We start from the raw sequence: 17,970 nt of genomic DNA on the forward strand, positions 1-17,970 counted from the left end.
GGACAAAATGTTGAACTTTACATTGAAGACAATGAAAGTTGTTTTTGCCTTGTGAAACATACTGCTTACAATTGCATTTCAATGATTATTTAATCTCGGTGTTGTAAATTTCAGGTCTCAGATTGTTTATTGTTTAATGTTGTCGTTCATTGTCATTATCATCGCAATAAATTGATGTATACAGAATTTTAGTGTTTTCTCTCCTCTCTGCCTGTTCAGTTTTATGATATATATACCGTCTTTTCATAGTAGAGTTATCTGCTCTTGTGATGGGTTATTGGTTGTTAGGTGATCAATTTGTGAGAGAATGTAGTCATTTCAGATTTATTGAATTTGAATTAAAGGGTCAGTACAATATAAGCAGAATATTTGTTTTCAGCCCAACATCAGCAGATGGGCTATCCAAATCGGTTTGTGTCCGTTGTCCGTCCTGCTGTCCGCTGTAAACAATTTTTGTTATTGGGAAGGACAAGATGGAACTTTCTCAAACTACATATGTAAGTTCTCCTTGGTCCCTAGTTGTGCCCATGTAATTTTGGGACTGATCAGAAAAATAAAATGGCTGATTGGCAGTCATCTTGTATTTTAATTTTGAAAGTTTGTTATTGCTATTACTATTTCTGAAATTACATGAAAAAACAAAATGGCAGACAGAATTTTGACTTTGCAAATTTGTTATCGCTATTTTTTGAGACTTACTGAATGGATCTTTCTTAAATCTGATATGTAGGTTCCCCTTGGTCCCTAGTTGTGCCAGTTTGATCTTGTATTTTAATTTTGAAAGTTTATTGTTGCTATTACTTAAGAACGACTCTCTAGATCTTTCATATATTGGTTCCTTTGGGTCCCAAGTTGTGTCTATCTAATTGGACTGATCAGAAATGCAAAATGGCTGATAGATGGCCATCTTGGATTTTGACTTTGACAGTTTGTGGTCATTTTCTTGAGACTTACTGGATGGATCTTTCTTAAATTTTATACGTAGGTTCCCCTTGGTCCCTAGTTGTGCCCATTCAATTCGAGATTGCCAAAAGGCGGCCATCTTGGATTTTTTTCTTTGAAATATTATTATTGCTATTTATTGTTGCTAGAGTGGAAATTCCATTTTGTGGAATAACTGGAGTTTGCTATAGCCAATCGAACTCAAACTTTATGCAATGCTTCCAAAGTGCTTATTTGAGAATATATTTTCCATGAGATACTATTTATGATAGCCTTCAGGGCTTTACATTACAATAATTGTAAAGCCACACCTTTCTTTTAAAATAATGTTTAATCTTCACGGGAATACTAGTAACAGCAAACACAGCATCATGCTCTCTCATAGTTCGTAAATTTCAATAACATCAGAACATATTACATCAACTGTTTCACTTACAATATCTGGGTCAAGGAGTGTGGATGAAGAAGTTTGTCTAGTAGGTTCCTTAATTACATTACAGAAGTATAATAATACATAATTTACATAATTCGCCTGTGACATTTTTAAGATTCGACATTTAAATCACCTGTGATTATTATGTGTAAAGTTTCTTTTATTGTAGTAACTGCCGAATATCGCAGATGCTGCCATAAGAAGGTAACATTCATTATAAGAGGATGGTGGGGGAGGAAAGTGGGGTTGGTTGGTTCTATAAATATTGCAAATTAGATACCGATTTTTTTTGGTAATTATCTCTGACCATATCATTTCTATATGTCCAAATTCTAGATGTGACGTCCGCTTTACAACTAGTGATTTAGCGATATACAAGATACCACCGACACCAAACATATTTCTGTCTGCGAAAAGGTTACAAAAGCACATAAGTTTTAATTTCAAAGTTTTGAAATAATTATCGGGGTGAGTTTCTGTAATACATAAACTGTCTATTAATGAGTAAAGGTAGTTTACTTTTTCCTCAAACTACGAATATCTAAATGAAGAACGATTAAGGCACCACAAGCTGGACTGCTATTGATAATCACGACCGGAGTTTGGGTGGATGTCCCCACCTATTAATAAAATAGCTACTGTTGCGTTAAATGGGTTAGACGGACAACTGTAACAGCGGGAAAAAACCCGATGGAGATTGGATTTTTTAAAGATTTGAAAACATGGTTTCCAAACAAATGTGAGTGGTATGCACATCAATGTACAATGAAAACATCCTATGGCAATGTGATCAATATGAACACGCACTTTTGAGGTGTAGCTAACTTACTAAATCAATAACTCCAAAGAGAAACAACAAATTCCTAATACATATACACGTATTTAATGAACGATAGTGCCTCGTTTTGATTTGGTACCACGCCCTCACCGGAAAAAGAATGGTGGCTGTGCATTCAGAGATTCCAATAAACAATTGATGTTTTATTCAATTTTTCTGACGTCGGATAAATGACTGATGAGCTTTTTATTCGGTGGAAAGCTGTTTTGACAGAAAGTAAGAAATTCCAATCACATTTACGTTTATTATCGGGATCAATGAGAGTGAATGTGTTTTACAAAATGCAGTAAAAAAATAAACACAGGGGATGAAATAAACCTCCAGTAACATTAATGTTTTCGCACATCTTTGCAACCTACATACATTTACATAATGACATGCACAATGGCATCGTGAGAAGCTTAGTCGTGCGATAATATCATATTTTTGATACGATTCAATCTTTGCAGACATAACAGAACGAAGAAAGAGAAAACTGTCCTCCCTATGATTCTGTATACATGTATCACTGACGATAATCAAACGTATTTCTCTTAGCTCGTTCATGGAATATTACGTAAAGCCTCTGTAAACGATGGCTAATGCAAAGACCTGACGTCATCCGACAATAGGCGACTGAAGTACTATGACGTCATACAAATTTCGAGGACGTCAATGTAGCCCTATGAGACAGTCCCTTGTATAAGACCACCACAGTTAGATACAAATGTTACATATATAGAACAGCTGCATATAACATGTTCGGTCAAGTACAAAAATAAGGCAATAAACGGATTGCACCACAATAATGTTTTAATATGGTTTAGTAGTTAGTTCTCAGAAATAGTGCTGATTAAGGTTTTATACTATGGTGTACATTTATGTAGCATGTATGATGTGACCGAAACAGGGGAAACAACTTTAAGATATCAGAATGAGATTTGATCGGTGATCTCTAGGTATTCTTACGTTAATATCTTTGAAGTATGGCAAACAAACATAGACCCAGGCTTATAAAGACAAGTAATTTTGTTAAATTAAGTATGTACGTCTGATATTTTTATATATCAGAAGACGTTTTTTCTTCCGGAACACCTGGATTTATTCTCCCTGTATATTTTCAGGAGTCTCTAGGTTAATCTTTCTTTTGTTCATATTTTGCGCTAGTTTTTTTTTTAATTTGAGTTTGGATCATGATTATGTTGACATGTTTGTATTTTCTTATTGTTTTAGGATACTGAAAACAATCGGATAATATCACGTTTGTTGGGGACCAGATACAAAGCTCAAAGTACGAAAAATAGAGATTGATATTTAAATGTCTTCTTGTGTCATGAACTGATAGAAGTGTCTTAATTTTTGAACGATTTAAAAATCATGATAAATCAATTCCTTAACCGTTTCAATACAAATTCTAGATTTCACTGGCGAAATAATAGGGGTTATGCCCCTTCTTATATAAACTACACGACGTTTAAACTTCTGTTTAAATTCACGGTGTCTACCCGAACGTTAATCCTTTATCATATGTATAGCTAAACGCCTATATATTATAGGTGTTGATTTCTATATTTAGCATTTATAGTAGAAAGAAACCACGGTCATACCCCCCTCCCCGCCCCCAATTATATTTTAGGTCCCAATTTTGTAAAGGAGGGTCTGGACTAATGGAACTTTGGGGATAATCGACCTCGACAGAACTCCTCCGTCAGTCATCTTCTTTTCTAATCCAAATTAAGTCAGAAGAAATCACTGTCATGGACCCATCCTCATTTCTTCAGCCAGTGTCTTCCTAATACAGATATAGAGAGGCAGTCCTGCATTTTGGAAATAAGAGTTCAGGAGACTGATTACCGAACCTTGGGAATAATCTACCCTGTCAGAACATCCCCAGAAATCCGTCAAAGTTTATGCGACAAGAAAAACAAATCATTTATAAAAAAAACCCAAATATTTTGCATTTTCCAATGTATTTTTTAATTTTTAATAAACGCAAATAAACATAACAAGTGATTCTAATTGTCAAACATACAACAAAAGGTTTATGTACACAAAAATCAACAACAGGTAACGGGTAATTCCAAACTAACCTGCATGCTTGTTGTTTAGCAAAACATATTTCATTTCAATATGTGCTTATTACCTCGCCAAGCGGAGTTAATGATTTTTGTTTCACAGTTGTAAAAAACGATAATTACTGTTTCTTGTTCTCATGACCACAAACTTCATATTGTATCTGTCTTTTAATTGAGATATATAAATCGCGCTATTTTCAAAAGTTAGTTTTAAGATATCAGTTACATCAATGGATTATATTGATATTGAACAAGAACTTTTCTTTCGCGATTTAGACCCATATACATAAAAATTAATGTACGCAAATAAGAACGCGGTTAAAGTAGTTAAGGAGGTGAAAGTTTGGGATTACCTATTACACCGCTGATGAAGAATGAGGTTAACAGTAATATGTATGTGTGTGTGTGTGTGTGTGTGTGTATACGATGTACCACACACCATAAACTACGTTAACGATCGAAAACCAGGCAATATTTGATATCAAACCTCTAACATTGTGGTTAACAAGTATTATGGTTACCTTAAAAATAATGTGGTTACCGAAAACTTTGGTTGTCACAGCAACCATTGTTACTACTAAGACAATACTGTGATTACCAGGACAGTGTTGTAGTTACCAAGAATAGTCTCCAAATATGGTTTGGTAACCATAAGAACATTACAGTAACCAGAAACCTTATTTTTTTTTACCAAAATAACGGTGTTGTTAGATAGACAAGGTTATGGTTTCTGAGACAAAACCGAAATCATCAAGACAACACTGTGGTTACTATAGTATTATCATAATCACCAATAAAACATGACTTCATCCCGTCAAGTGAGTTACCAATATGTTTATAATTCAATATTGTGGTTACCGATATCACATTTTGGTTACAAAAATGTTTTCAATACCAATATTTACTTATTATTGGAATTACCATGGTAAAATTTTGGTCGCCAAAACCATGGCGGCTACATTACAAACACAAACCAATACATTTAGATTTCTGATAGAATATCATTTTTTAATAAATGAGATTGTCTCCTTATTGTTGACAATATACACGTAGACCTTTTAGTGTTTCAAGTATTGAGATAATCAGGGTTCACTTGTTTCTATGGCAGTATTGCCATGGGAAGGGGAGACGCTACAAAGCATCATGATTTGAACAAAATCACCCAAGTTGTGTCGATAGGTGTAATTGATTTAGACGGCTACGCCACTAAATTCCTGTTGTCAGCTTCCTCGTCATTGCAGTTGTCGCACGCTGGTATAAGAGATATCGCGATGTACCGAGTGGAAATGAGCGAAGACAGTTACATTCCAATAATTCTGAGAATATGGTTGGATATTTGAAAAAGTTTATTCTCTGTTTTCACATTAGTTTATTCTTTTCGGCATGTCACATGTGATTATTTGAACGAGGGAAATTTTCAAATTGTGACGGATTTCGTACAGCCAAATAAAAAGTTCAAACATCTGAAATCGTAAAGGATGATTTGGTGATGTTTTGAAGACGGAAAGCAAAAACTTCAGATTGACAAAGCTCTACAATTTAATCCCGACTCTTTCGGCACTCTCTACAAATGGAACTAAAATATCGAGAAGTTCAACACTGTTTGATCCTAATTAACGTTAGACAACATCGCCAAAACGCTTGGAAAAGGAAGACCAGATCAAATCAGAAATGTGTGCTGGTTCTTTTGTGCACCGGAAATCATTACCTAAGATAAAGAAAAATGTCCACTTCCTGAGGATTTCTGTTTGGCGATACATTTGGCTCTATCAAAATTTATGATCGCAAGAAAAATTAAGGATGGGACATCATGTTTTCCCAATACCCTAGATCAAGTTAGACCCGAGCCTCAGAGACATTTTCAAGTTGATTTGAATTGTTCACACATAAATATGCTTCAATAAAAACCAACGTTTTATATGAAATCACTATTACCGTATGAAGTAACGAACGCCACTGCTGTATATGTAGGTTAAAACGAAGGATTGTGTGTTACCTGACGAACAGAATCAGGTAATTAGGAGTTTTATATTTATTGTAACAAATGTTAAGCATTCGGATCCTAAAGCATTCGAAAAGGTCGCGCGATACATTCTTTATAAATTCAAGGTAACACCAAATAGGTAAAACGTTTTGCTAGCCCAGAAAATACCAAATAATTGTTCCTACTTCTTATTCTAGGAAACCAAACCTGTTGAAAGAAATGTGTGCCATTATAAGATTGATTTGAATATCCCCGATTCAGGGGTGTAAATGTATCGGGGAAAGACATTAGAAATAGGACGAAATAATTTTAAGATGTCGTTGTTAATGATACAAGTGGTTCTAATATTTTTAATCATTGAACACACGCGTACATGCTGTGCAATGCTGTAAAATGATAGATAGTTAATTCCACCAACTTTTTAACCATTCACATTAAAAAATTCAGATAATTTTGAAACTGGAATTTTGATATCTAAATAATCGGAGTTTGTTATAATTATATGAAAGACAGTTTTTTATGCCCGCGAACGGGAAGATCGGAGGGAAATTGATTTTGTGCAATCTATTTGTTTGTCTGTTGTCAACTTCAACATTGGCCATAACTATCGCACCATAAGAGGTAGAGTTTCCATATTTGGCACGTGTGTCCCTTGTGACAAGACCTTTCCGATGGTACATTTGACCTCCATTTTGAAAACAAAAACTTAAACATTGACTTTAACTATTATACTGTAAGACATCAGTGTTTCACAAAGTTTGCATGTAATTAGTACATGCCTTACATAGAACAGTTTTAATGTCCCGCTCCATAATTTTGTTGAAACCGGGACCTTAATGTTACATAAACACATCTTTTTTGTTTGTTTTGTTTTTTCAATGATGTCGACATTTTCATACGAAAGTGAACATGATTGTCGCTGGGATGTAATTGATAGGCATTTTGCACTGACCAGTCATAGATGAGGGGAGTCCCAGCAATCTGTCGTCGTATGAAGACGCAGATGTTACAACGAATGTCTTCGTCTTGAAGATCAGCTTCTACCAGATGATATCGGAGTTAATGCCTTGACTCTGATTAGATTAAATATAAAGACGAAATGACCGTCTAAGGGTCATAATTTTAATGGGCGAAGAATTAAACCCTAATACCTTTTTGTGACATAAGGATGTACGGTAACTTACTGTGACATGGCGACGTATGGATGTGCGGTAATTTACTGTGACATGGCGACGTAATGATGTACGGTAATTTACTGTGACACGGCGACGTAAGGATGTACGGTAATTTATTGTGACACGGCGACGTAAGGATGTACGGTAATTTACTGTGACACGGCGACGTAAGGATGTACGGTAATTTACTGTGACATGGTGACGTAAGGATGTACGGTAATTTATTGTGACACGGCGACGTAAGGATGTACAGTAACTTACTGTGACATGGTAGCTAACTGTGACATGGTGATGTAACGACATACGGTTACTTACTGTGACATGGTGACGTAATGACGTACGGTTACTTACTGTGACATGGTGACGTACGGTAACTTACTGTGACATGGTAGCTTACTGTGACACGGCGACGTAAGGATGTACGGTAACTTACTGTGACATGGCGACGTAAGGATGTACGGTTACTTACCGTGACATGGTAGCTTATTGTGACATGGTGACGTAATGACGTACCGTAACTCACTGTGACATGGCGACGTAATGACGTACGGTAACTTACTGTGACATGGTGACGTAAGGATGTACGTTAACTTACTGCGACATGGTAACTTACTGCGACATGGTGACGTAATGACGTACGGTAACTCACTGTGACATGGCGACGTAATAATGTACGGTAACTTACTTTGACATGGCGACGTAAGGATGTACGGTAACTTACTGCGACATGGTAAATTACTGTGACATGGTAACTTACTGTGACACGGCGACGTAAAGATGTAGGGTAACTTACTGTGACATGGCGACGTAAGGATGTACGGTAACTTACTGTGACATGGCGACGTATGGATGTACTGTAACTTACTGTGACACGGCGACGTAAGGATGTACGTTTACTTACGGTGACATGGCGACGTAATGATGTACGGTAACTGACTGTGACACGGCGACGTAAGGATGTACGGTTACTTACTGTGACATGGCGACGTAAGGATGTACGGTAACGTAATGTGACATGGTAACTTACTGTGACATGGTGACGTAATGACGTACGGTTACTTACTGTGACATGGTGACGTAAGGATGTACGGTAACTTACTGTGACACGGCGACGTAAGGATGTACGGTAACTTACTGTGACATAGTGACGTAAGGATGTACGGTTACTTACTGTGACATGGTAGCTTACTGTGACATGGTGACGTAATGACGTACGGTAACTTATTGTGACATGGTAGCTTACTGTGACAATACTGCGAATGTACGGTAAGTTACTGTGACACGGCGACGTAAGGATGTACGGTAACTTACTGTGACATGGCGACGTAAGGATGTACGGTAACTTACTGTGACATGGCGACGTAAGGATGTACGGTAACTTACTGTGACATGGTAGCTTACCGTGACATGGTAACTTACTGTGACATGGTAACTTACTGTGACATGGTGACGTAAGGATGTACGGTTACTTACTGTGACATGGTGACGTAAGGATGTACGGTAACTTACTGTGACATGGTGACGCAAGGATGTACGGTTACTTACTGTGACATGGTAGCTTACTGTGACATGGTAACTTACTGTGACATGGTGACGTAAGGATGTACGGTAACTTACTGTGACATGGTGACGTAAGGATGTACGGTAACTTACTGTGACATGGCGACGTAAGGATGTACGGCAACTTACTGTGACATAGTGACGTAAGGATGTACGGTAACTTACTGTGACATGGTAACTTACTGTGGCATAGTGACGTAAGGATGTACGGTAACTTACTCTGACATGGTGACGTAAGGATGTACGGTAACTTACTGTGACATGGTAGCTTACTGTGACATGGTAACTTACTGTGACATAGTGACGTAAGGATGTACGGTAACTTACTGTGACATGGTAACTTACTGTGACATAGTGACGTAAGTATGTACGGTTACTTAATGTGACATAGCAACGTAAGGATATATGATAACCTACAGTAGCAAGGGGACTTAAGCATGTATTTACCATACTGTAAACTCGCAAAATGATGAGGATGCTGCATATTATATAACCATGATATCAAACCCACTACATTTGTCATGATTATATTTAATGACATTGTAAATTGAAAAGTATATAATCCTTTACTCAATTCATTCCACGAGACAGGTTCTACCGACACTGGCAATATATATACCGCAAAAGTGAACGTTTTTGTGATGAAGTCTATTTTGCGCAGTTCGACTTAAACTCGGACAGCATTTAACGAGAGTGCATTTTAGCATTGATTCAGTGATATACACTTCATCAAGCAATGACGAAACAAATATGCGAGTAATACATTACTGTCCACGCAATTACAATACTGCGAAATATTTTCACTCGCGAAAACCATCATTTTTGCAGTATATCATGTATAATTGTATTAAAACATAACTAATACACCATCAAAACAACATATATGATATACATGGTCGGTATCTTTATTTGTCTATATCTACTCACTACAATTCGCCCTTCCTTTGTGGGAAGATTGAGTAACCAATTCTAGAGTTAACAGTACCAACGAAGCACAGACAACGAGCATATAATATAATCGTATGATTTAACAGCCAACTCAATTCCACATAGAAAATTACAAAGTAGTCTTGGTATATATTTTTTCAGTCGGATTTTTCCAACATATAGACTATATAAAACATAACCAGAATAGTATATTAACTGTAAATCGTTTATGTTTTGCGAAAAATAATTTTCGCATCACTTATTTTAAGATTTACCTGTCTTTCCAATAGACTCTTCAAAATGTAAACAGTTCATAAATCACTGTAGATATTTTGTCTTGTTTTATATAAAGTTTAAGACAATAAGTACATGTATTCTTCTTCCATTAAAAGGTAAATCGTTTGAAAAAAATGCGGAAATATTTTCTCGCAGATAATATAAAGAGTATAGAGAAATACATCCACAACATAAAGTTCGTAATATGATGAACTATGAACAATTAAACTTGTTCATTCTTATAAAGATGATCTAAGATACTTTAACGTGTATTGGAGCCCTGACCTTTCACCAGATTTTTGGTGTATAGACAAATGAGGTTCCATGTTGTATCGGATAAATGTTTCCATGGGAAGGTTGATAGCATCAAGAAGAGACAGCATCACTCTAACACGTGCTGCGTGATTTTAGCAACGATGGAAGATATCACTTCATTAAGAGATCTTTTCCTACTTCACTATGTTATTTCCAACATCTTCGTGCATTTTTACAGGAAATAATTTGTTTGGGGTCTTACGTCTAAAATCTAGTGTTCATTGATAAAAGAATCACTGACGGATGTTTGTATAGTGTCATCACACTGAAATGTTATACCTGAACACACATTTAATTACAAAAGATATAAATTGTCCTCACAAATCAATACGACGACGTTAAGAAACTAGCATACTTGAGGTATTATCTAAACTATCATCTTTTATAAGATGAAAGAGATGGACTCGTGTCTTACTGATTGATCGACAAAAAGTAATTTAAAACATGGCTAACGAATGTTAATTTAAGGAGTTATGCACGGTTTGGTTTGTACTTTAAAACATGGCTAACGAAAGTTAATTTAAGAAGTTATGCACGGTTTGGTTTGTACTTTAAAACATGGCTAACGAATGTTAATTTAAGGAGTTATGCACTGTTTGGTTTGTACTTTAAAACATGGCTAACGAAAGTTAATTTAAGGAGTTATGCACGGTTTGGTTTGGTTGCATAGATGCCAACACGTTTCCTTTTGGGATAGTTCATGGAAGTTCGTGTGTGGAAACTTTACACTTTATTCTAAAAACAGTCCATCCTCGATACCCCAGGGGTTACGATTACTATAGCTCTTTGCACCCATTTCGATATGTCTTGGCAAACCTGAGGGCGTAAATAAAGTTATTTGTTTGGTTCCAGGAGAAAAAATGACCAATCACAGACTAATTACGCTCCTTTTGAAGATTGCAAACAAGCGACATCCAACTTCGAAACCATTACAATATACCGTTATGCGACCTGAGATTTGTTTGATGTACATCAAAGGATCAAACTTCTTTTCGTCTCGTCTACAATGTGTCGCACATGGAACCTTCAATTTTGTCATGACTTGTTCCAGGGGTGTAGAGATCAAAAGTGATCGTAATCCCTAGAGTATCGAAGATGTAAATAGCCATACTGACATCATCAACTTAAATCCTACTTCTTCTACCACCAAAGTGAGGTGAAAGTTCACATCAATTCAAATATCTTACTGTCCTATCACCAGAATAGCACGTCTTAAGAAATGAATTGTTCAAACAGCTGATATCACAACTCACAATTTCTCCATATTTTTTCACAGCGTAATTGACAGTTAAGGGTAATATTTGAAAGAGCAAATCTGAATTCAGGAATTTTCACCTATGTTACATATCCATTATTTTACAGGATCAAAATGACAAAAAAGTTGTGACCATAAAATCCTAAAAGTTTTATTTAGTGGGAAAATATTGTTATTCTGAAAGAGACATCTTCGCCACGTTATGAAGCCTGTTATAGTTGCCTACTGTATTCTCTTCACGGTATGTTCGTTTTTACCTAACCAGGGTCACAAGAATAGGCATGATGTATTCATTTTGAAATTGTGACCTAAACTACCTTTTTGACATTCACAAAAAAAAAGAACAAAAAGATTGCATATGATATAGCTAAATTCAGGATAATTCATTCGAATAGAAATCATTATGTCACGACTTGTAGAAGATTTACTTGTCAGGTTTCAATGACAACACTGTCACCATCAGATATGCGTATTAGAACTGATCTATGGATTGTACGAGATGTTACGGAATCGACCAACCATTTCGTCTATGCTATAATCCTATGTACACTAAGTTAAATGATAGTGTGACGAGATGGTAACAATTCACTGTAGTCGATTCGGTTAGATGAAACATCGAGATAATGTACCTTACATTTGGTGAACATTTCACCAATAGTGTTCCTGACTTTGTTGACGAACGAACTTTTTTATGATAAAAACGTGCTATTGAAGTTATCTATGAATCTTAAACTTTGCTACATAATGATCTGTCGGTGACAATCTTATATCAACGATATTCTATCAAAGTAATTTTGTGACTTTATCATTTCAAAGACACATGCAAAGTGATTCATGTTTTATCTATCAATGGAAAATCCACAAAATAGTGATGAAAAATGAAAGTATTCACACAAAAACAAAATTGGATGAATATGAGAATTATCCAGGTACATAACAAATGGAAACATCTTTAGTTTTCTGATGAAAACAAACAAATAAAGTATTTGTCGACAGATATGTAACACTTATTACGGATGGGCGAGGAGGGGGAGGGGCTGAGGAGGGGGGAGGGGCTGAGGAGGGAGGAGGGGAGGGGGAGGAGGGAAGGGGGAGGGGGAAGGAGTTAAGGGGAGGGGGGGGGCTGAGGAGGGAGGAGGAGGAGGGGGGGGGTCATTGCGCTAGTTTGTACATATCTCACTTGTTGCCCAAACTACATAGAGCTTCTGCCGTCCTGAAACAGACATTGCCTGTAGGTCTAAGAGATCCGATAAATCCCGACATAGATACGACAGATATACCTCTTACACTGGTTACTGCTTGACGTGAATTTCTCTTTACTTTACTCAATATAATTAAAAGATCTTCATGTCTTATTTTTGAAGAGAAAAACCCCAAGAGATTAGGATAATTCGACATGAAACAAAGTAAAATCTGAAAGAATACATCTATTTCGAATGTTAAGAGTTTAACAGTTATGTATAAACAAACATATTTACGTTTCAGAAGAAGACCTTTTCTTTATTTGAGACACTGATTCACAACCGTTGGATTCAATTAGCTGTTGTTGCTGTTGTTGGAAGAGATATATTACGAGTACAAAACTGATAAAAATTCAAAATGGATAAACATGTTTATACAAAGTGAAAGGTTAACATGACAATGATATATATATTGATATCTACATGTAAAATGGAACACACCTTGTCCTTAACACTTTTATGACAATTGCAAATACAGATCTATGCTTCTTCTGGTGCTTTCAATTAAGGAAAACGTGAGCTTCCGAAAAAGTCAGAGTCGTTAACATAACATTGACTCGACTGTTCCTCAGCGTATGCTACATAACCATTATGATTTTCTCAAATCGTATTCGCGTAGTAAACACAGTCGAAAGCTTGAAAGCTCTGAAAAAAATCTTAGATTGACTTTGTTGGGTATTCACGATGGATGTGTTTTATGAAAACAGTGTTCTACAAGTTGCTTTTGGTAAGAGTGATATTTGTTAGTATTTTCGGGTAAAATGATTTCGAATCACAATATATTTATAATTATGACGATATATCAAGACATGTTCACAATTTGGATCCAAATGCACGTGCTTTTAAATAAGATTGAGCTAATATGAAACTTTGTTGTCAAATTGAATGAATGATGTGAACATTTCTTTCATAAAACGATGGCACGGCATCACATCCACCTAGTAGGATATCTTTGCAGCACAATTTTGTAAGCGTTTGGGTAATTGATATCAAACAGTCTACCCAAACAAACAAATTGAAGCTTGAGACATAATGATAATCTAGAAATATTCTTGACTGTTTTCGAATATTGAAATATTATTTCTGTAACTATACGTATAGATATCCTGATTACATACTAATACTTAACTTACTCGACAAATAAAGTATGTTAATTCTTTCTATCATTCAATCACTGTACCAAATTTTATACCTAAGTCCAAGTTGTTTAGGTAAAACTTCAATGTTATTATCGTCAGTATGTTTATACAATAAATTTATAAATATGAAAAAAAAAAAAACACCAGCATGTTAACAGAATCTTAATTCAATTTCAAATTCTGTAAAACTAGGGCAAAATATAAACAAAAGAAATATTTACATGACGACTCCTGAAAAAGGACAAAGAAGATAAATAACTACCTCAAACTGGCATTTTTTTTTCATTCATTCAACTGCTGAAGATTTTAATAATCGTTTTTGTATGAAAATGAGAAAATAAAGAATAAAATGTATGGCAATAAAAATGGTTTGTTTATTATTGTTTATAAATGTGTGTTCGATAAATATCTTATTATTTTAGTAGGTAGTTTTTCATATTCCCAGAGCGCCTGGTCATTTTGTATCAAATAAACTCGTTTGTTTACAGGTATTATGATACTGAGATCAATGTATGCATATTGATTGCATAAAGTAACAAATGAATGGTTATATAAAAGTATATACATACAAATGTACGGGATAAAAAGGGGGACTATTTACGTGAGAAAGGGAAATGATTTATACAGTGAAAAACCTAGTCTACGATATAACATTGAATTATGATGTACTTACACGATGAAACATTATATCAGCAATATATGTGTAATATAACAGTATCTAACTAATAAATGATAGTGTTTTATAATCAACAAACTGTCTGACGATATTCTCTTATTCTCAAACGTCATTCTACTATTTAGTGACAATTTGATATAATTTCTAATACTTTCTAATATTAAGTTACTATTCTCTTTAGTTTACAACAGTATAAACAATAATGACCTATTATCAACAAGGAATGCACAATGATCTTGTTGTTCACTCCCCTTTTCCTGTTAAATCCTTTTAACAAGTTTTCAGTCCATCAATAATAAATTTTTGAGTATATTTTCCATAGATCTATACATCGACGTATTAATATATTATATTTGAAAAGTCAGTTTTCAAAGAATATACAACAAAAACCAAACAACACTTATTATCATTCTATACAGAAAATAAAAAACGTGCACAACCCTCGGTGATGTACATAATTCCGTTTGTGTAAGTTTAGTATGCTGCCGTCTAGCAAAGGGAACCTGATATATTTCTCACGTGCGTCTTATCTCTTACATTTCGTTTAAATACGCATGGTCTCTGATGTCCAAAACTTCCACCAATCGTCTTATAATTGCAAACGACAAGCATCGAATGACGTCATCATGACGTCATTCGACATCGGCTCGTTGATCAAGGAAAGATATGACGTCATACATGATATTTTTACACAGCCGTCATCGAGTCAGTCCCATTGGAGACGGCTTTGTTTGATCCCGGGTTTTCTGTCGTGACTGCAGTGGGTTCAACTTCCTCTGCGTCCAAAGCAGGCAACTCATGCTTGGACAATTCGTATACAAGTCCTGCTCCGAGGCTGTCCCCGGTCACGTTCGTCATAGTCCGGAAACGGTCACTGTTACAGAGAGAAAGTAATCAGCTATTGTGATGAGAACGTTTTTCTACACGAGCTTTGGGTTTATCAGTCTTGAAAAAACCAGACAATTTACTAAACAAATAGCGATTTAAAAAACACAAACAAAAACACACTAGGAACATAAACGAGTTTATAACATGACGTTGCTTGTTCATCAAGATATTTGAAAGGAAATACGATTCAGACAGTTTGATTTTCCAGATGCTCTGTATGTTTCATATTGTACGTAAAATGTATCATGTCTATATTCGCAGTAAAATGACGTTATAAAACAGTAAATGGATTGGTGTTTACTTACAGGAACCAATCAACGACGAGGATAAGCGTGATGTCATCGATTGGAAGCCCAACAGCAGCCAAAACGATCACCATGGTTACCAGTCCAGCCTGGGGTACACCAGCCGCTCCGATAGATGCAGCCGTGGCAGTGATACTAAATTGAAGATCAACCGATATTATTGGATGCACTCTTTTTGAATTATGTAGAATTATATAGCTACAATCCAAATTCAAATTAAGTAAAAACAAGGGCCAATTACGAACAAAAGAAAGATTTACAAGTTAACTGAACGTCGACGTCAGTCATTCCTGTTTACAATAAAAAAAATTCCTAATAACAGCAAATTTCTTAAACATCTAGTAGTTTAACTAAATACCTGATGGTGACGATTTGTCCGAAAGACATGGTTGCAGCGTTGACTTGTGCTATGAACAGTGCGGCAACAGCTTCATACAGCGCAGTGCCGTCCATGTTAATGGTTGCTCCTACGGGGATCACAAACGTACTTACACGGGGGTCAATGTGGTTATTGTGCTCCAGGCAATGGAGAGTAACGGGCATTGTAGCAGAACTGAAAAGAAGAGAAATAAAACCACCATGTCAGGATATGTTTAAAATATGAATCAGAAATGAAGTTTTCTTCAAGAATTGAACATGCTTTTCTTTTTGATAGTTCTGATGTATCTTAAAATCACTTTGTGGGTCTTTGAAATGGCTGGGGGATGTTGTGTTGCCATCATTGCCTCATATTTTATACTTTCACATTTTATTTATTCTTTGAAGGACGGATACATTTAACTGAAATTAGGCATAGTTGTGTAAAACGAAGAGGCAGATCTGGTTTTCAATTTGGTTCCATTCAACTGAAATTTCCAAAATTATGGTCTTTCGATTTACAATAGTTCGAGAAACTCCCAATTGATACTCATTTCCTCATAGCTGGGCAGGGATATTGAACTGCATTAATTATGAAGTACCGTTTTATGGTTTACATCTAATTAACGGTTGATTGATTTTGGACGTCAGTCTTCGTAAACAAAACTGCGTTCCATAATTGGTTGCCGATGGAGCCATTTGTTTAGTACCGACGTAGGAGATAAAAATAGAAACTTGATTTAATTTTTAAATTGTACAAAATATACACAATTGAATATCATCTCCATGGAAATTTTGAGCTGCAATGGTGTAGATACCATAGAACTAAATAATGAATTAAACAGTATTTACAACTGTTTCGTCCGACTTCGACGCTAGAATCCTAAAATGGTGAAACCTGGTAGCGACAAGGAAAGAATAAAATCATTCGAGTTGTATGTCCAATTGTAGACATGGTGTTGTTCTATACTCATAATTTAATATCTTACACAGATTTCAATTTTGTACTATTGTAAGATTGTTCAGAAGAAACACAAAGTGAATAAAGCATTTCACTAAGAGTTTGATACAGATGAGCCAGAAGGAAATGAACTGAACCGTACATTAGCTGTCCCTCTAGGACTTCATAGTTAAACTAAGGACCTTCATTTTGAACGCTAAGACCGACTGAAGAATCTGAACATTGATTGGAAAAAGTGAAAATTCAGACGTGCATGCTGAGCTGTAAAAACGAAGAAATTCGAATGATTGATGTATTGATTTCTAGATAGTTACATTATAAGTTGATATCTTATCTATTTGCCAACTCGTACACGGCAACCTACTTTGGTTAATGAAGTATTGCTCTACATAATATCTTCATCACAGTAATCCCATCCATAATGGCGCGGCTTACAGCGATAGCCGTGCCCAGGGAGAAATGCCTTTGGTAGGTTGTGTTTTAATTAAAAAGGAGAACGGATCAAACATGGCAGTGTGATTTTTAAATGCGTTCCTCAATATGATCAAGGTCTACTGTGGCGGTCGCTGGAGAATTTTGAACAAAGAATATATACGTTATGATATCTGTGAGACAGACCCCTGAGGACAAACACGGTGCGAGAT

The 17,970-nt window shown here is 35.7% G+C and overlaps 1 protein-coding gene across 1 annotated transcript in view; it reads right to left on the minus strand.

Moving 5' to 3' along the window:
- Positions 1–14,326: 14,326 nt before the first annotated feature.
- LOC132565423 (excitatory amino acid transporter 1-like) overlaps positions 14,327–17,970 on the minus strand; it is a 59,102-nt gene continuing 55,458 nt past the window's right edge. Inside the window, exons 6-8 of the mRNA XM_060230064.1 lie at positions 16,367–16,561; positions 16,009–16,143; positions 14,327–15,689 (exon numbers count right to left, since the gene is read on the minus strand). Coding sequence (XP_060086047.1) covers positions 15,503–15,689; positions 16,009–16,143; positions 16,367–16,561 — 517 coding nt within the window. The 3' untranslated portion in view covers positions 14,327–15,502. The remainder of the gene's footprint in view (positions 15,690–16,008; positions 16,144–16,366; positions 16,562–17,970) is intronic.

Source organism: Ylistrum balloti, unplaced genomic scaffold (assembly GCF_031769215.1).
Source record: "Ylistrum balloti isolate Yb309-2 unplaced genomic scaffold, AGI_CSIRO_Ybal_v1 Utg369722, whole genome shotgun sequence".
Classification (NCBI taxonomy): Eukaryota; Metazoa; Mollusca; class Bivalvia; order Pectinida; family Pectinidae; genus Ylistrum; species Ylistrum balloti.